The sequence below is a fragment of the Trichomycterus rosablanca genome, chromosome 7 (assembly GCF_030014385.1).
Source record: "Trichomycterus rosablanca isolate fTriRos1 chromosome 7, fTriRos1.hap1, whole genome shotgun sequence".
Lineage (NCBI taxonomy): Eukaryota > Metazoa > Chordata > Actinopteri > Siluriformes > Trichomycteridae > Trichomycterus > Trichomycterus rosablanca.
In genome coordinates, this window is record NC_085994.1 from 4946992 (window position 1) to 4967882 (window position 20891).

At 40.1% G+C, this 20891-nt stretch overlaps 1 protein-coding gene across 2 annotated transcripts in view; it reads left to right on the forward strand.

Annotated features, from left to right (window-relative positions):
• dhx37 (DEAH (Asp-Glu-Ala-His) box polypeptide 37) overlaps positions 1–20891 on the forward strand; it is a 31146-nt gene that overhangs the window by 371 nt on the left and 9884 nt on the right. The window contains exons 2-20 of one of the 2 annotated variants that reach the window (XM_062998292.1): positions 1383–1505; positions 2385–2551; positions 2872–2984; positions 4470–4851; positions 5698–5846; positions 7083–7175; positions 8823–8919; positions 9001–9114; positions 9240–9341; positions 9469–9583; positions 10891–10983; positions 12590–12651; positions 12742–12880; positions 14319–14395; positions 15263–15495; positions 15603–15714; positions 17575–17681; positions 17774–17962; positions 20722–20846. In XM_062998292.1, the coding sequence (XP_062854362.1) occupies positions 1397–1505; positions 2385–2551; positions 2872–2984; positions 4470–4851; positions 5698–5846; positions 7083–7175; positions 8823–8919; positions 9001–9114; positions 9240–9341; positions 9469–9583; positions 10891–10983; positions 12590–12651; positions 12742–12880; positions 14319–14395; positions 15263–15495; positions 15603–15714; positions 17575–17681; positions 17774–17962; positions 20722–20846 (2578 nt within the window). In that variant the 5' untranslated portion in view covers positions 1383–1396. The remainder of the gene's footprint in view (positions 1–1382; positions 1506–2384; positions 2552–2871; positions 2985–4469; positions 4852–5697; positions 5847–7082; positions 7176–8822; positions 8920–9000; positions 9115–9239; positions 9342–9468; positions 9584–10890; positions 10984–12589; positions 12652–12741; positions 12881–14318; positions 14396–15262; positions 15496–15602; positions 15715–17574; positions 17682–17773; positions 17963–20721; positions 20847–20891) is intronic. The other variant, XM_062998293.1, reaches the window with a different exon arrangement.

The window sequence follows — 20891 nt, forward strand, 5'->3', positions numbered from 1 at the left end:
TTAAATGTATTTTATTTCATGTTAGTTTATATTAATCTTGTTTATTATTGTAACCCAGACCAAACGAATATAACTCCACTTAATGATTAATGGTAAATGTATGGTAAATGTATTGCAGTGTTCTGTACATCTGTGTGCTGAGTTGCTGATGCTTTGGCTTGTCTGTACAGTTAAACAAACAAGTAGCATAAAATTAGCAGCTCGGTTCATTGTCTTTTTACTACAACATTCAAATGGACAACCGTAGCGTAAAGATAAACTTAAGAAACTGATAGTATAGTATGCAGAATCTTTTATACACATGTAACTGCTTCTTTAGTTGTTGTGACACGTGTGATTAAATTTTGTAATTTTCTGTCTTACACTTAATAGCAACATGATGCAGAACAACTGTATCAGTTGTGCTTATACTGTATATACAATTTCAGAAATTGTAACAATGTTGTTTTGGTATATCCAAAATCCAGAAATGCTCCAGTCTGCTTTTGTCATCATCTTACAACTATAACGCAACATGCTGACTTGTAGTCTAAATTTTAATACAAGCCCTGTGTTATATAAAAGCACTATAAGTTTTAAATTATTCCCATGCACTTAGTTTTAAACTGTCCAAATGTAATGTTGTTTACATGTTTACAACATTGTAAGTTGTTGGATTCTGGTACCATCTTGCTCACATCTTAAATACATTACAAACAATTTGCTACGAGTCAACTGTGCCACAGCAATCCAATAGAGAATCATATGCACAGTATAATATACAACTGGAATGAAAAGTATTCAACCTCCATTGAAAATAAGGTTTCTAGATTGCAATTACTAACTTAATAATTTGAAAATTTCACTCATTGTCATGACATTTAAAACATCTGTAAATACCCCCCCTACATACAATCTTATAATAAAGAGCTATAATACTTAATAGAATAATATCCAAATCTGCGATAGTAACTGCCAATTTTGATTTCTGTACACAAGTGTTCAACAACATTTACCATATGAGCACCAGCCAACAGTCAACAACTAATACAGTATAATTCACTGTATATACTGCACTGTGCATAGGATGTGTAGAATGGGATTCTGCAGTGTTGATATCTGTTCACGCTGCACAGACAATACATCATCAAACCCATGCATCATGCTTCAGCACAACCACTAAATTACTCTGACAGGAAACAATCAATTATCTTTCTATGCCAATCTCCCCATCACTTTCCAAGAATACATATCAGATTATAAAATAAAATAAAGCACCTAAACACTTCTGATTGTATTCACTAACCCTCTATTAAGAAGCTGTAATAGTACCTTGAGCTACAACTGTATAAATATACAGCTATAGGTGCATGTATTTACCTTGATTTGTCTTTATTTAACAGTAGAATCTGCAGCCATGGGAAAGCTGAGAAAGAAATTCAACTGGAAGGCAAGAGAGCAAAGCTCATCTACCCCCCAACCTGCTGAAAAACACAAAGACAGTGATGTGTTGCTGGAGTTAAATGGTAAAGTAATGATTTTCACTGTGGTTGTATTAAACACAAAAGATTTTGTAATCTTGCATTACTCTTAGATATCAAATACACACAGCCTCTATTAATACTGGGTTACTGCCCAGATTTGCACCTTCACACGTTTCTATACGTTTCTTGTTTGTGTTGCGGCCTTTTAGAGATCGGCCAACTAAATACACGTGATGTGATAGACAAACACAACATGTAAAAAACAAACAATGGCCGTTTAGGTGGCGCAGCGGTAAAAACACACTGTAGTAAAAAACACAAAAAATTTCCATAAACACACTCCTAAATTAAAGCTCTTATATATGCAAAGGGTGGGCTGACATCATTTTAAACCCTATAGATTAAGAATGAGAGTCACTCAAGTTCATATGTGTGTGAAGGCACGATAGAATACTTTTGGCCATACGGTGTACATTTATTATAAATTTGATGGCTGCATCACATGTAGTATCTTTTACTCTGGTTTTCAGAGATGCAGATGCTCAGCTTGTACTGGATAGTAGAAATCTTAATGTTTATTGCAGGACACAATAAAGTAGAGACTGTTGTAAAACATCTGGATTAGTAAATCAGGTGCATTTTCATGTTTAACTTTAGTAGCAGGTTCACCGCTGTGTTACATCACCTTTTTCTTTACAAAGTTTTTATTGTTTAGAAACTGTGGACATCATGAGTTTTTCCTGTTATTGTTTGATATAACACTCCGGGGTCTCATTTATCATATATTGCATTATAATGCAGTAGCTTTCAATGTCAGAAAATTCTGGGCCGCGGGCAAAATGATTCCATTTTCGACGACCGTTACTAGTTCCATGTGGTTATATTTATAACAGCAGTTATGAGCCATTTTCTGTGTTTCAGAGTCTGCCATGTTAAAGGGGGTGGATGATTGTAACACTCTGATCCTGCCTGGTACTAAAACTAAAAAGAAAAAAGTGGAGCTTTCTGTACCGAAGAAGAAACCTCTGAGCAGGAAACAGAGAAAGAACCTGGAGAAAGTCCTGGAGCACAAAGAGAAAAAAGCAAATGTGAGTTCTGTGTGTGTGTGTGTGTGTGTGAGAGAGAGAGCGAGAGAGAGAGAGAGAGAGAAATGATCAGGGGATTATTTTTAGCAGTAGCATTTTCACAAGTATCTGACCAAGTTAACAGTGTTTTGGAAAAATGAACTAATTTAGAATTGGATGCCTACTACACAGAGTTGAGACAGAGCCATGTTTACCACTGTGTGTTATCACCTTTTTTATTAATTATACTTTTTAATTATTTGGAACAGTCCGGGGTGGCTGTTGTCTGATGTACTGTATAATATATTCATTTGTATGGCTGACTTTTTTTTTTTTTCTTACAGCGATCAGAGATCTTAAGTAAACTGGCAGAAGTTCAGCTCTCTGAATCTGAAAGGAAGCTGCTTTACACGACCTCCAAACTGGGAACTGGAAAAAAACTCTACCAGACTAAAAAGTAACAACATACTCAATTACCTTTACACCGATCAGCCAAAATATTAAAACCACCTCTTTGTTTCTACACTCACTGTCTATTTTTTGCACTTTGTAGTTATACAATTACTGAATGTAGTCCATCTATTTCTCTACATGCTTTGTTAGCTCCCTTTCATGCTGTTCTTCAATGGTCAGGACCCCCACAGGACCACCACAGAGCAGGTATTATTTAGGTGGTGGATCATTCTCAGCACTGCAGTGACACTGACATGATGGTGGTGTGTTAGTGTGTGTTGTGCTGGTGTGAGTGGATCAGACACAGCAGCGCTGCTGGAGTTTTTAAATACCATGTCCACTCACTGTCCACTCTATTAGACACTCCTACCTAGTTGGTCCACCTTGTAGATGTAAAGTCAGAGACGATCGCTCATCTACTGCTGCTGTTTGAGTCGGTCATCTTCTAGACCTTCATCAGTGGTCACAAGACGCTGCCCATGGGGCGCTGTTGGCTGGATATTTTTGGTTGGTGGACTATTCTCAGTCCAGCAGTGACGGTGAGGTGTTTATAATCTCCAGCAGTGCTGCTGTGTCTGATCCACTCATACCAGCACAACACACACTAACACACCACCACCATGTCAGTGTCACTGCAGTGCTAAGAATGATCCACCACCTAAATAATACCTGCTCTGTGGTGGTCCTGTGGGGGTCCTGACCATTAAAGAACAGCATAAAAGGGGGATAACAAAGCAAAGTGCTTCTATATGGTAAGTGGAGCTGATAAAATAGAGAGTGAGTGTAGAAACAAGGAGGTGGTTTTAATGTTATGGCTGATCGGTGTAAAATTCCAATAGAAATGTAGTTTCCATACATAATGGCACCACTTGTGAATGCAGGAGATTTATTACTTTAATTATTAGAAATTATTATTATTGGTATTGGTATTATTAATAGTATCTTTATTAATTAAGGCACCAATCCTGTGGACAAAATTATATACCTAATGAGTACATTTGATCCCTCAAAGACTACCAGGGGAGGCACTGTTGCCTCATAGCAAGAAGGACCTGGGTCCTTTCTGTGTGGAGTTTGCATGTTCTCCCCGTGTCCACGTGGGTTTCCTCCGGGTGCTCCAGTTTCCTCTCACAGTCCAAAGACGTGCAAGTGAGGTCAACTGGAGATACAAAATTGTCCATGACTGTGTTTGATATTAAACTTGTGAACTGATGAATCTTGTGTAACAAATAACTACCGTTTCTGTCATGAATGTAACCAAAGTGTAAAACGCGACATTGAAAATCCTAATAATAAACAAAGACTACCAGACTAAAAATTAAGCAGAAAAGTAAAATCACCTTCGAATTGTTGTTCGTAAACTCTCCCTATCACTATTGGTCTCAAAGTTCAAGCTGCCATTTCAAGCTGCCATTACTATGTCAGTAAAAAAGTAAGAAGTCAAAATATCTAAATGAACTAAACACTAACTGTATGTGTACATGTTTAGATCTCTTGTTGAAGAGCTGGGCGACAGTTCTGCAGCAGTTAAAATCAGCAGTCTGAGCGGTGCTAACAGGAAAAGAAAGAGGAAAAAAGAGGACGAGGATGGAGATGAAAGTGAAGAATCGGACTCCTCGAAGGAGGAGACAGGTGACATATCAGATTCTTCTTCAGAGGATGAGAAAGACGAAATAAAAGATGAGACTTTGGAAAAAGCTACGCCTGAAAATATAGTGGAACAACAAGAGCAAAAGCAAGATGAGGTCAAACCAGCGGTGATCGACGTTTTGGACGAGAAGAACAAGGCTGATGAGAAACAGGCTGAGCAGAAGAAACATGTCTGTCAGCCTGCAACGTTCATTCCAGTAGACAGACTGCCTGAGATCCAGGTTGGTGAAAATCTGATTTTCTAAACTAATAACACAATTTTCCTATTTATTTCACTTTTATTTTCATGTTTAATGTGACAGTCACAACAAACTGAATTCATTTATCAAATAATATGGTTGCATAAGTGTCCACACCACCTCATCCCACAATTAAAACTGGTTATGCACAGCAAAAGGGTCCTGGGTTTGATTTCCAGGTGTATCGGTCTGAGTCCTTTCTGTGTGGAGTTTGCATGTTCTCCCAGTGTCTCTGTGGGTTTTCTACGGGAGCATCGGTTTCCTCCTACAGTCCAATTACATGCAAGTGAGGTGAACTGGAGATACAAAATTGTCCATGACTGAGTATGACGTTAAACCTAAACTGATGAATCTTGTGTAAAGAGTAACTACCTGTTCTGTCATGAATGTAACCAAAGTGTGGATGTGACTGCATTCAGAATGAACCAATCTCATTTAAGATCATGTTAAACAGCAGTCAGTGACACTTGCCGTCTACTAAATTAACCCAATATAAAGGTCAGCTACTCTAGTAGGATTCTCCTGACGTTTGCTTAGTTTAATTTTACAGCAAAAGCCACAAAGAGCTTATAAAGTGTCAAAGGGATGTCATTGTTAAAAGGTATCAGTCAGGAGAGGGGTTCAAAAATATCCAAGCCATTACATATACACTGGAACACAGTGAAGACGCTCAACAAGTGAATAAATTATGGTACAGCAACATACCAACATGTATAAACAAAGTGCTTTAACAAAGCATTGGTTTAAGGTTGTGCATGTTTATGTATCCACTTTATTATACCTAATGTTGTAATCTGATGTTTCTGTCTGTGTGTGTCTGTGTTGTAGGAGGCTCGATTGAAGTTGCCCGTGTTAGCCGAGGAGCAGGTGATCATGGAGGCCGTGAGGGAAAATGACTGTGTGGTGCTGTGTGGAGAGACTGGCAGTGGCAAAACTACCCAGGTGCCCCAGTTCCTTTATGAGGCTGGATATGCCAGGTACACACACACACACACACACACACACACTATTTCACATGTACTTCTGCTTTCATTTTTGCTTAATGTTTTTGTAATGTGTTAAAGACATGCAACCAGTAGATGTCAACATATTATTACAGTATAAGTAGAATATTTAGTGCAGACATGTCAAACTCAAGGCCATATCTGGTCCGCCAGTGTATTTGATGTTGATACTACAAGTTCCAGAATGTAATGAACACAACACTGGAACCACCATGACCCTGACCAGGTTGAAGCACATTTCACAAGTCGATTACAGATTACTTTTGGTTTTGCACATAATTTTGCATTTATGAAGTGTAGTTTGGAGTTGGCATGTTCTCATTGTGTCTGTGTGGGTTCCCTCCTGGTGCTCCGGTTTCCTCTTACAAGTCCAAACACATGCAGTCAGGCCTATTGGAGCTATTAAAATGTCCAAAAGCGTGTGTGTGTGTGTGTGTGTGTGTGTCTGCCCTGTGATGGACTGGCGACCTACCTGGGGTGTTTCCTACACTTCGTCCAATAAGACCCCCCGTGACCCTGACCAGGATAAAGTGGTGGTAAAACAGACAATGAATGAATGAATGAAAAAGTGTGATATTTTAGGTATTGCTTTAAGTCTTAGAGAGCAGATTAGTTCTTCATGAACTAACCTCTCTCTCTCTGGTCAAAAGGAGGTCTTTAAACAAACTCATTTCCATACTGGACAATGCATCACACCCCCTTCATGACTTCCTAGTCAGACAGTGGAGCACCTTCAGTAATAGACTCATTCAGCTCTGCTGTAAGAAGGAACGATACAGGAAATCGTTTGTACCAACAGTGATCTCATTGTATAACTCATCTCCACTGTGCCAGGACATTATTGCACACTCAATACCAGGACTATCAGGACAGACTCATGAAGCATGATCTGTCACTCTGTTTATGTCATTGCACATCTCTGGATATTTAATGCCCAAGACACTTTTATAACTTTTCTATTATATTACATATTGCATATATATTTATTACATACCAACATTGTACTGTAATACTTACTTAATATTTCTTGAGCCTTACTTAATTAATCATTTTTAACTGAGTCTTTTAATTACTTAATTTTTTTTCTAATGTACCTTAAACTTTTAATAATTTTTTCTGATGTACCTTGAGCTGTTGTAATACTTGACTTTCCTTCTGGGATTAATACAATTATCTCTCTCTCCCTCTCTCTCTCTCTCTCTCTCTCAGTGCTGGTGGCATCATCGGTGTGACTGAACCCAGAAGAGTGGCAGCAGTCAGCATGTCTCACCGTGTTGCCACAGAGATGAACCTCTCCAGAGGGTGAGTTACGCTGCCGTTCATACAGGAGTGAAATGTGCTGAAGGAAGTTAAGCATGATAAAGCTGCGACTCTATACACTTTACACACGGATATGGATCAGATTTTAATAAGAAGCTTTCTGTTATTATAAACTCAGCATTTAAAACAGCTAAATGTGGCTTTATGCACCAAAACTGTTTAATTGCAGCACTGGCGTCAAATGTTATTTTTCTTCTTAATTAATTAGCTGTTTTTGGCTTGTGCTTTTCATTAACTAATGCAGACTTTTTTTTTCAAGCTACCCACATTTTGTCCATGATTTTTACCGTGACCCAGGCAACACCAACAATGTTTAAAAAGGAACACAGGACGAAATATACTTCATTAACAAAAATCATGGCAATCTGCTCACACTGTGGTTTACAAGATGTATAGAATGCCTTTATTTGTCATATAAACATGTACAGTACAATGAAATTATTTCTTCGCATATCCTAGCTTGTTTGGAAGCTGGGGTCAGAGCGCAGTGTCAGCCATTATACGGCGCCTCTGGAGCAGACAGGGTTAAGGTCCTTGCATGGCAGAGCTGGGATTCGAACTCTCAACCTTTTTTAGTGAATAGCCCAAAGGTCTACCCACTAGGCTACCACTGTCCCGTAAAGCCGTAACATAAAGCCTCAGCAAGAAGGTGTTTGTGTACAAGTTTATTTTGTTTTCTCTCTTGTAAAATTAGTTTATTTCTCATTTACTTTTTTTTATTTTATTTATTTATTTTTTTTAATGCATTTTCTCCCCATTTTCCTCCTGATTTAGCACACTCAATTTTGTCTTCCGCTGCTACCAGAGATGCCAGATTGCATCCGAGGAGAGCACGTCGCTGTACACGCCTCTTCCGATACGTGCACAGCCCTCCTCTTCTCTCCCCTGCACTCTGCACAGGCATCTCTTCCGCCAATAAGGGTCCTTACACAGCCTATGAAGATCCCACTCACCCACACATAGTCCGGCCCCCACCCTGCAGATACGGTGGCCAATTAGTATCTGCTGCAGACATTGCCAATTATGCCCGCTAGATGGCACCCAGCCGACCGGAGGCAACGCTGGTGTGCTAGCGGAATATCCCACTGCGCCACCTGGGCGCCCTTTCTCATTTACTTTTATATTTTTTTCTGCAACCCATTTTTTTGGGTCGTAACCCAGGATTTAAAACAACCCTTCACTAGGGCGTGCTGATTTTTAACATTTATTTATTTACATTATTGCAAGTGTATTAAATGTCTCACAAAAAGTGTCCCAGTACTGCTTCTTGTTTCTTGGACATCTGAAAAACCTCCAGCTGTTTTGAAGATCTTTAACTTTGGGCTTTTCTGTGTTTCCTTCACGCTGTTCTCAGCCTGACTTTTTAGGAAAGCAGGTCCCGTTTTTGCATTTTTCTGCATTTAGCGGACGCCTTTATCCAAAGCGGCTTACAGTACTGTGACGTGTTCAGTCTGAGCAATTCATGGGTTACAGCCTTTCTCAAGGGCCAACTGTGGTAATCTGGCAGTAGTGAACCAGTATACTAGTCCAGTAACCACTAGGCTACAACTGCCTGTCACAACATGTAAACATTTGCAGTATATACTGTAGAGTTTATAAATGAAAAAAATAAAATTGTGTGTGTATCAGGGTGGTGTCTTACCAGATCAGATACGAAGGTAACATCACTAAAGACACCAAGATCAAGTTCATGACAGATGGTGTCCTGCTAAAAGAAATTCAAAAGGTAAAATACACACAGACACTCACACACACACACACAGTTTGTTGAGTGTATGTAGTTTAATTGTTTTGTGTGTGTATCCAGGACTTCCTGTTGCAGAAATACAGTGTGATAATAATAGATGAAGCTCACGAGCGCAGTGTCTACACCGACATCCTCATTGGTTTGCTTTCACGCATTGTAACGCTTCGTAACAAGGTAACAAATGCACATACTCACCCTCAGTGTGTGTGTTAGGTGTTTTCAAACAAGCCTTTTGTGAAAGTACACTGGTATTAAGGATGACTGAGCTGTTTGTGTGTATGTGTAATTTAACCCTGCAGAAAGGATTAGCCATGAAACTGCTGATTATGTCTGCTACGCTGCGAGTGGAGGACTTTACCGAGAACAAGAAACTCTTCCGCGCTCCTCCTCCCGTCATCAAGGTGAATTACACCTACCAGTCAGAGTTATTCTGTGCTGTGATTGGGTGATGCTTAATTAGCTCATAGGAATCTGATCAGAGCACTTTAAAGAAATCTGAAAAGCATGTGTGTGTATATGTGTGTGTAGGTGGAGGCGCGCCAGTTTCCAGTCAGCGTTCATTTTAACAAACGGACCCCCATGGAGGATTACGTAGGAGAGGCCTTCCGCAAAACCTGCAAGATTCACCGCATGCTGCCCCCAGGTTTCTTTCTCTCTCTTTAGTCATTATCTGTGCTTCAAAACCGCTTGTTCTGCATCTGTTGACTAAAATCAGTGGCCAATCCAACTTGGACAGTCAAAATTTGACACTTCACCTATTTTTTTTTCTACTGCTGCTGACCACAACATGTTTGTCTTTTTTTATATACTGTACATATATTTTGTTTATGCATTTTCTCCCTTTTTAGAGTGTCCAATTGCCCGATTGCATCATGCTTTCTCTCCACCAATGCCGATCCTCTCTCTGATTGAGGAGAACAAAACTAACCCACGCCCCCTCCGACACGTGGGCAGCATGCCGTATGCATCTTATCACCTACACTTTGATGAGTGCAGTGCAGATCAGCGCTGTGTACGGAGAGACACACCCTGAGAGCCCTCTTTTCTCATCTCTGTGCAGGCACCATCATTCAGCCAGCAGAAGTCATAATTAATTGCATTAATTATGAGAGAGACCCTATCCGGCTTAATCCCACCCATAACTGAACAACAAGCCAATCGTTGTTCATGTGGCCACTCGGCCTTAGCCGACAGGCAGAGCTGGGACTCGATACGATGTATTCGAGATCCCAGCTCTGGTTCCAGCGTGTGTTTTACTGCTGCGCTACTTGAGCAGCCCTTTTTCTGTTTTTAAAAGCTGTGAAATTTTGGGGTTTTGGGTTGTTTATTTTTTAAATAGATTGTTGTTACGTTTGTGTACTGTCAGATTTAATGTACTAATCTGAAATCATACAGTGTGATGAATATGCTGATGACTTTTTCACGTCCACTTTACGACACTGGACCCTAGGGACGTAACGATGCACCACAAGGCAGTTAAAAATCGGTGCACATGTGCCACGATTCGGAACGGTAATTCATGTAAAATAAATTGATTTCACTGTAAACAGCAGAGGGTGCTGGTGCTATTCACCTCGCCTGGTTGACATTGCTACAGTTGTATGGGATTTTCCAGCCAAAAACTTTCTTTATTTGTATTATTCATTTATTTATTTAACGTGGGATTTGTTTTAAAATTTCATTTGTTTTTTGGGGTTTTTTACACAAAAAGGGAAATGTGCAGCATTGTTTTGCATAGTTTGTACCTACCTCAGAAATAAAAGGACATTCATTATTTAGATAAATCAAAGATTTTTTGTAGTTTTTTAAGAGAAATAATAATAATCATTTGTTTTCAATTTTATTTTGTTTAAAAAAAAAAAATCGTATCGTGAATCGTATCGCATCGTGGGTAGAGTGTATCGTTACATCCCTACTGGACACTGAGAGCGATTGTCTCTTTTGCTGTAGGTGGGATCCTGGTGTTTCTGACTGGTCAGGCTGAAGTTCACACTGTGTGCAGGAGACTTAGAAAGGCTTTTCCCTACAGACCCCACAATACGGGTAAGTACAGAAACACACACAGCAACACACAAACCCAAACAAAAATGCTCGTTTTTCCACTAATGCCTAGTTCACACTACACGATTTTTGCCATGATTTTTGCTCAGTGACTGGTCGAATACATCGGTACACACACAAGTTTTACAGTATTTCTGACCTGATCGTTCTCTACAAAACACCAACGTTTCATTGCAAAAAAATATTTATTAACCTACAACTCACTATAGAACAATCCCTGCTGCTCTTGTTGCCAAATCCACTCAGATTCATTTATTTTTCCTACTTGATTTTACGCTGCACATCAGCGCACAAACTTTGATCGCTCGCTACTTGTTGACGTACATTTTTGGACGTGGTATCATTAAACCCCTCGTCACTTCTCGTGTGTGTTTTCGAGACCAGAGAAGCTCGTCTGCGATTCCAGTTGGTGATAGATGGTGTAGCGTGTGACCCCCTATCGCCGATCAGTGGTGTAGTGTGAAAGCCACACCGACTTGAAAGACTCCCGATTACAAGAGATCCAGTTGTGTAGTGTGAACTGTACAGCGACCTGATTACTTGGAAAGTCGTGTAGTGTGAACTTGGCATTAGGTGAAGACCAAATATAAAGAAGCAGCGAGTAGCTACTGTGTGGCTTTTAAATTAAACCAGTTGAAATAAAGCATTAGAGGAGCCCCGGCACTTTTAAATCCAAAATAAAACATTTTATAGACTCTTTTAAATCCAAACTAAAACATTATAATAAACACTTTCAAATCCCCAAAAAAACATTATAATAGGCACTTTTAAATCCAAAATAAAACTTTATAATAAACACTTTCAAATCCAAAAAAAAACATTATAATAGACACTTTTAAATCTAAAATAAAACATTATAATAGACACTTTTAAATCCAAACTAAAATATTCCTGTTTAAGCAGAATTATAGTTCAGTTTGAAACACTACTCACTTTTTTATTATTATTTAATTTTTATATTTAAATGTTTGATTAATCCACATATAAATCTGTTGTTTTTGTTTATGCATTTAACCCCCTTTTCTCCAAATTTAGCATAGCCAATCCGTTGCTGGGGACCCGTCTACATCCAAGGAGGGTGTATACTCACCTGACACACATTCCCTCTGTTGTGTGTGCAGTCCACCAATTCCTTCTTATTCACCCATACTTCCCATGGATTTGAGCGTGAGGTCGACTTCGCTTACAGAAAGCCACGCCCCGATCTCTGCGCTCCTCCACTTTCTGTACAGGCAACCTGGGCAACCAAGGAGGCCTTACACAGCGTTGATAACCCCACCCCCTTAGTCTGGACTTTCCCATCCAGCAGACTGGAGTCCAATTTTGTCTGCTGCAGGCTTTAGCCAATTAAGCCTGTTAGAGGCGCCCAGCTGACCAGTAGCAGAGCTGAGATTCGAATCAGGGAGCTCTGAATCTCTTCGCTGGTGTGCTAGCAGATTATCCCGCTGCACCACCTTTTATTTGCTTTCATCTTTGTTTCGAACATGTAATAACTTTAATTATTGCCTCTATATTTTCTATTTTGTATAGCACTTTGAATAACCACAGTGTATGAAAGATGCTGTATAAATGAACTTGGCTGTTACAGATACAGAGGACACCTCAGAGGAGTTACGGACGTGTAAGAAAGTGAAGCAGAAGAAAACTGTGGTACGTGTTTCTTTCACATCTCTCACTCCTTCACTCTCTGCTCACTCCGGTTATTATTTTCTCACCAGTTGATCATTTGATCTCTTGCAGTCTCTTCCTCTGATTGACCTGAATAACTACTCTGCTCTGCCTGTGGACGAAGGGGACGAGGATCGACAAGCTGGCATTGATGATATTGATGACGATGAAGGCTCAGATCTGGATTTAGGAGATTACCCAGAGGACACGGGTCAGATTTCATTCATCTGTTTGTGAATGTATTGAAAGACCTTTGAATTTTCCCTGGGTGGGAGATGTTTCTGGATGGGCTGTCGCCTCCTGGCTGCTGCAACAATGACTGTCTGGTGAAAGAATACAGAGAGAGTAGTGTGTCCTTCATATGTGCTGAGGTTCTCTGTAAGAACTTGCTGCTGACCAGTGTAAAGATGAGGCCAGTGGCTTCACATGCCAGCATGGGTGTTGCCCAACCAGCAGAGATTGCTAGAATACATGGAGACGGTATATCTAAACTGGAACAATGCAAAAATAACTATATAAATTACTTAATGAAGTAACCAAATTGCTGTCCACTATATCTTATTTCTAATTGAACCACAAAACACATTTTATTGTATTGGGGAGGGGAGCATACAGTGAACATACAGTCCCCTCAGATTTAACTTTTGTTGAATTAGCTTGATCTCACCCACATCTTTTAATTGAAGTCAATTTATGACAAGAATTCTGACAATCACATGTGCCACAATTTTTGTCACTTTTGTCACAAGTTTGTGGAATTCAGAGCAGAGAATTTGAGATCGTTCCTCCGACGACAACCCATTTCTTTGCTAGTTGTTAATAAGTATTTCATGAGTCCATGATGCTTTTAATAAGGTTTCTAGGACATTCAGAGAAAAAAACAGCCCAACAACACCACACACCCTCCACCATAGTTAACAGTGGGCATCAGGTTCTTCATTGTAGTCATTCTCCTTTAATACCAACCCCACTCCGAGTATTCAAAGTAGAACATGGTTCCAGTCAAAGTTCCAGTCAAAGTTCCAGTAGCATTTAGCAAAATTCAAGGATGATTATTTGTGGTTAGGTGTCAGGAGACTTTCCCCTGGTAAGCCTTTCATATAATCTGTTGACATTGAGGTGGCATCTTAGGTTTGGAGATCTGGTGACCCAATTTACTATCTAATTTTGGCTGTAATAAACTCAGTTCTGTAGATACAAAGCCCTTGTCACTAAGCTTAACTTATTAGGGAAAGACATTTCTTTTGTCTTCATCGCTTACAAAAACAGGGCCGCCGAGTCCCACCGTGCACAGTACCAGATCCACAACATAGCACTGCTTTTCCAGGGTGGTGGCACCACTTTAACCTGAGGATCCTCTAGGCCAACATGCTGCAGTCACTGGCGATGTTGTGTCAGCATGATTCTGTAGGGACTCGGCCAGTCCAAACACATTTATGTTTGTTCTTTTATTACAACAGGCCGATTACATTGTTTATACACACATAAAGATAAAATAATGAACCCCATCAGTTCCACATTAGCTCTCAAAAGCTGCTATCAAAGCATTCACCACTGACTATGTTTTCTTTACCCAACATGTTGACTGGACTGGTTTAGTTGTGGTCGTTCTTCCTGAAGACTTAAATGTGTTCATTTTTGCTTTTTAGAAGAGAAAGCTGATCCTTCCATTCCCCTGTACGTGCTTCCTCTCTACTCCCTCCTGGCACCCGAGAAGCAAGCTAAGGTACTATTTTTCCTCTCATGTTTGATCATGCAGAATAAAAGCTTTTTATTTTATTCATGTTACCTTTTTGGTGTTACTTAAATTTTTAAAACTCCATATTATGGGTGACATGGTCGCTCGGTGGGTAGCACTGTTGCCTCACAATAAGAAGGTCCTGAGTTCGATTCCAAGGTGGAGAAGCCTAGGTCTTTTTTTTTTCTCCCAATTTAGCATAGATTTAGACTTAGACTTGTCTGACACACACTCCCTCCAATGTGTTAGCAGTCGACTGATCCCGACACGCCCCGACCTCTGCGCTCCTCCACTTCTGTTCAGGAGCCTTGGGCAACCAGGGTCCTTTCACAGCCCTACCCCTCTGTTGAATCTGGTCATTTCCCACCCTATCAGACTGAAGGCCAATTTGTTTGCTGCAGGCATTAGCCAGTTAAGCCTGCTAGAGGGTGCCCAGCCGACCGGTAGCAGAGCCGAGACTCGAGCCTGGGAGTTAAGAATCTCTGCGCTGGCGTGCTAGTGACTTATCACTCTGCGCCACCTGAGCGCCCCGCCTGGGTCCTTTCTGTGTGGAGTTTGCATGTTCTCCCAGTGTCTGTGTGGGTTTCCTCCAGGAGCTCCGGTTTCCTCCCACAGTCCAAAGACATGCAAGTGAGGTGAATTGGAGATACAAAATTGTCCATGATGGTGTGTGACATTAAAATTGAACTGATAAATCATGGGTAACCGGTAACAACCTGTCCTGTCATGAATGGAACCATCAATGGTCCCATCAAGTGTAACGCATGAGCTTAAAATCCCAATAAAAAAAAAAAATCACTTTGACACCAAACAAATGCCAGCCAGATAATCCTTTGTGTCTTTGATTCTGGACAGGTGTTTCGTCCACCTCCTGCGGGAGCTCGTTTGTGTGTGGTGGCCACTAATGTGGCGGAGACGTCTCTCACTATTCCTGGTGTCAAATACGTGGTGGACTGTGGTCGAGTAAAGAAGAGATTCTACGACCGAGTTACTGGAGTTTCTTCCTTTAAGGTCTCCTGGACTTCACAGGCCTCAGCCAATCAAAGAGCTGGAAGGGCGGGAAGAACAGAGGCAGGACACTGCTATAGGTCGGCTGTTTATTAGTTTAATATTGAACTTCTTTTGAGTAGAAGTACAGTTTTGTGTAGCTCTTGTGTGGATCTGATAGTGGATGGTGTTGCTCGTTGTCTTGTAGGCTCTATTCGTCTGCAGTATTTAGTGATTTCAGTCAGTTCTCTGAGGCTGAGATCACTCGTCGGCCTGTTGATGACCTCGTCCTGCAAATGAAAGATCTGAACATTGAGAAGGTGAGTGCAGAGAAGAAAAAAACAATGTTACCATGCTTTGCTTTTTCAGTATTTATGAATATACTGTTTGAATCTCTATATATGCTGCCCAATACAAGTACTACCACCTTTGGAAAACAGAAACAAAACAGGCTATGAAAACATTCATTGCTTGATCTCTTTATCTTTTATTCAAAATGTATACAATATTTCAGAAGTTCAGTGATTCAAAATAGCTCAGTTATTGGTGTCATTTTTCTTAGCAAAGAGAGGCTGCCGAATAAATGTATGTAGATGCCTAACAGGGATTTGAACCCTGGATCTCGGCAATAGTAAGTTAGTGTAATTTACCACTGTGTCAACCGACCTCCACAAAGGTCTAAATACATAGTGAATAAAAGGTTTTAGTTTGACTGGTTTGCCATTTTTACCCATCAGTGTATTTTAATCATTCATAATGAATCATAATTAGTCATAATTATGTCCATTCAGAATCCATTCCACAGCATAAAAATAAGGTCACAAGGGCTGAATACTTAAATCTGCAAATTTACATCTGTATATGAATTAAATCTGTGGATTTATTAAAATGCCTTAAAATTCAGTATTTTAGGTATGTCTGTTCCTGCATGATTTGGCAGACAGTACATCTTTGTACCTGTTTTTCTATCTCTAATCTGGTACTTTTTTGGATTATAATGCACTTTCAGCTTTGAGCTGAATGAGGGTTTTTGATTACACCACACAGATTTGCATATTAGATGTGTCATATTTGAATACTGGATTAGGGAAATTAATACAAGGATCAGTTCTGATGTTTGGATAGTTCCTAATATTGTGTTTGTCCTTTTGCTGCCAAAACAGCCCTGACCCATCAAGGCATGGACACCTTTCTATCAGAACCAGCATTAACTTCTTCGGTAGTTTGAGCTACAGTAGCTCGTCTGTTGGATCAGACCACACGGGCCAGCCTTCGCACCCCATGTGCATCAGTGAGCCTTGGCCACCCATGACCCTGTAGCCAGTTTACCACTGTTCATTGGACATTGGACCACTTTTTATAGATGCTGACCACTGCAGACTGCAGACCGGGAACACCCCACAAGAGCTGCAGTTTTGGAGATGCTCTGACCCAGTCGTCTAGCCATCACAATTTGGCCCTCGTCAAACTCGCTCAAATCCTCACTCTTGTTCATTTTTCCTGCTTCTAACATCAACTTTGAGGATAAAATGTTCACTTGCTGCCTAATATATCCCCCCCACTAACAGGTGCCGTGATGAAGAGATAATCAGTGTTATTCACTTCACCTGTCAGTGCTCATAATGTTATGCTTGGTCAGTGTAGAGCACTGGTGCAAACCCACTAATCATTGCTTTTATTAACACGCTAAGGATATCAAACCCCTTATAAACCACTACATTAAAAATACTTGAATGGAAAATTAAAAACTTGAATGGAACACACAAACAAACAATAAACTACACAAGATTCACCCCAACATCAGAAATAAACCAGAAATACAATATGTAAAATGTACAGACCAAGTTATCTACACTAGATGTAGTACAGGCCATTCCAGATTGACACACCAACAATTAATACAAGGAGGAGACCACAGACACAGTCCAAAGATGTGCAAGTGAGGTAAATTGGAGATACAAAATTGTCCATGACTGTGTTTGATATTAAACTTGAACTGATGAATCTTGTGTAATGAGTAACTACCGTTCCTGTTATGAATGTAACCAAAAGTGTAAAACATGACTTTAAAAAAACCTAATAAAACAAACAAACGTGAACAGCGGATCTGATTCTGGACTTGGCACAGTTATTACGCGGGTTGTCATTCCTGATGTGTGTATGGGTGTCTGTGTGGGTAGGTGGCCAACTTTCCATTCCCTACTCCGCCTTCCTTTGAAGCCCTGATGGCCGCTGAGCAGCTTCTCATTTCTTTGGGAGCTCTGGTGGAACCGCCTCGGCAGGGACGGTACGATGCTTTACTTTTCTGTCACCATTTAATCACTCTTCACCTCCTGTTAGTTTGAGTAATTGTACTCTTCTCTCTGTTTGTCCCTGAAGAGCGGTGGATATGGAGAGGGCCCGTTTGTCGTGTCCTATAACCCCTCTGGGCCGGGCCATGGCGGCGTTTCCGGTTGCTCCGCGCTATGCTAAGATGCTCGCGCTGGGCTGCCAGCAGGGCTGCATGCCTTACGTCATCACTATAGTGGCAGCCATGACGGTTAGAGAGATCTTTGAGGAAGTTGACAGGTAAAATAAAACCTAATGTTTATAAATATATACTATTTTATTGCTCCTAAATTTGAACATGAGATTAAATGGTCCTCTTATGTGTTTCTTTCAGTGATCTGTAATGAATCATATGATGATGCTTCTTCAATAATACAAAAAATTATTTTAAGCATTAATATTTAGAATTTATTTTACATAAGTTTCTAGATACAGAGAGAATTTGGGGAAATTGGGAAAAACAGTATTCAGTGACTGTTAAAGACATATCTATCTATCTATCTATCTATCTATCTATCTATCTATATGTGTGTGTGTGTATCTATATGTAAACACAGTGGTACCTTGAAATTCAACGTCATTTGGTTCTGGAAGTTACAAGGTATTTTTTCCCGTAAGGATGTTTGGGAAACCTGTTAATGCGTTCCATGGTCCCGTAGAACTGCATATATTTTAGGCTAATGTAAAATATTGAGGTTGTTTCTGACACTTATACACTGAAAATAACACAAATATAATATAAAAACACTGAAATACAATTGAAAAACAGTTAAAAATCAATAAAAAATACACTAAACCTGCACTTAGCTTTACTTCAGCTTTACTTCTTTATTGTTTCCTTATGCTTCTTAATCGTGGAGATGCTTGATCTCAGAACACCGTATTCCGTTCAGTATCGGTGCATTCATCTGAGAAGTGCCTGTGCCATTATTTCCGGTGCACAAAGCTTAATGTTATATATTAACGTATATATATATATTAACTAAATACCATTTTCCTCAAATTCTGAAACAAATGCACATTTAAATTATGTTGATTATGATTTGTTATGAAAAATACATTGTATTCAATTTGCAAAAAGGAATGAAACATAAAAACATCATGTTAATTTTTAGACAAATTCGTTTGAGTAAGCCCTAACTGAAATGGAAATTGGTCATTGCATCATCATTTCAAGACATTTTGAAAAAACATTATTGTGAATTTTTGGATTTGGTGATGAATAAACTCAGATGCAGTTCATGAAACTCCAGTTCAGCTAGGAAGACGTGTGTGAGCACGTACAGATGAAATCAAAATGATTTAACCTTCAGTGCAAATCAAGTTTATTTGTAGAATTAAAAAAACCTTAAACTGTTTGCAAAAACAAGGATAATTTAAATAGCTAAACACCACTAATACAATAAGTGGTTTCTCAAAATTCAACTAAAAATGCTACTTTTAATGATTACTGTAGTCTTATTCAACTTGCTATATAAGAGCTTTGCGTCCTCTGGCACTGGAAACCTGCAGCATGTGGAGCGTCAAGAAATCCTAGGAGGAGATATCATGCCTTTTCTGAGCAAGGAGAAGCTTGTGTGCCTTTTAACAGGACAGTGATCTCAAGCATACCTCAAAGTCCACCAGGGCTTGGTTTCAGAAGAAGTCCTGGTTGATTCTGGTTGTCACAGTCACCTAATTTGAATCCCATAAAATCTTTGCTGGCTTTTGAAAAAGGCAGCACACAAACCCAAGAATATTAGTGAACTAGAGGCCATAGTCGATGAGGAATGGGCAAAGATTCCTCAGAACACTGGCAGAAGTCTGGTTATGCATCACATTTGCAGGTGATCATAACAGTAAAACGATGCTCTACTAAGTCTTGAAAGTGCTTGTCAAGAAGGGGTTGAATATTTGTGAGGCTGCAGTAGTCATTGAAAGTGGCATTTGCCCCAAATACACCAAGGAAAGGCAACAAGTACACATGCCTGAAACCATAAAAGAAACTCTTACAACACAACTTGCAGCCATAAAAATGAAACTGAAAATATAAAATGGACCAAAAAATATAAAGACAAGAAGAAATGGACAGAAACATACACCGATCAGTCATAACATTATGACCACCTCCTTGTTTCTACACTCACTGTCCATTTTATCAGCTCCACTTACCATAAAGAAGCACTTTGTAGTTCTACAATTACTGATCTGTTTCTCTACATACTTTGTTAGCCCCCTTTCGTGCTGTTCATCAATGGTCAGGACCACCACAGAGCAGGTATTATTTAGGTGGTGAATCACTCTCAGCACTACAGTGACACTGACATGGTGGTGGTGTGTTAGTGTGTGTTGTGCTGGTATGAGTGGATCAGACACAGCAGCGCTGCTGGAGACCTCACTGTCACTGCTGGACTGAGAATAGTCCACCAACCGAAAATATATCCAGCCAACAGTGCCCCATGGGCAGTGTCCTGTGACCACTGATGAAGGTCTAGAAGATGACCAACTCAAACAGTAGCAATAGATGAGCGAGCGTCTCTGATTTTACATCTACAAGGTGGACCAACTAGGTAGGAGTGTCTAATAGGGTGGACAGTGATCAGCGCTGCTGTGTCTGATCCACTCATACCAGCACAACACACACTAACACACCACCACCATGTCAGTGTCACTGCAGTGCTGAAAATGATTCACCACCTAAATAATACCTGGTGGTCCTGTGGGGGTCCTGACCATTAAAGAACAGGGTGAAAGCAGGCTAAAAAGGTATGTAGAGATATAGATGGACTACAGTTAGTAATTGTAGAACTACAAAGTGCTTCTATATGGTAAGTGGAGCTGATAACATGGACAGTGAGTGTAGAAACAAGGAGGTGGTTTTAATGTTATGGCTGATCAGTCTTGTCTTGTGACATTTTGTAGTGCCACTAATTTAACAAATTAATGATTAAATATTCAAAAAAACATGTCTTGAGTGACTATAACTACATAACCCCATGGACACCCCCACTGTTGCTCAGGCCAGGCAGTAGTGAGGAGGAAAGCAGTAAGCTGGCAGGGAGGAAGGCACGCTATACTCAGATGAGAAGGCTGTGGGCAGGCCAGGGCCAGTCTCTACTGCTGGGAGACCTCATGGTGATGCTCGGTAAGTCTCCATTAAACATGCTGTTCTTTGCACGCTGTGTCTGCC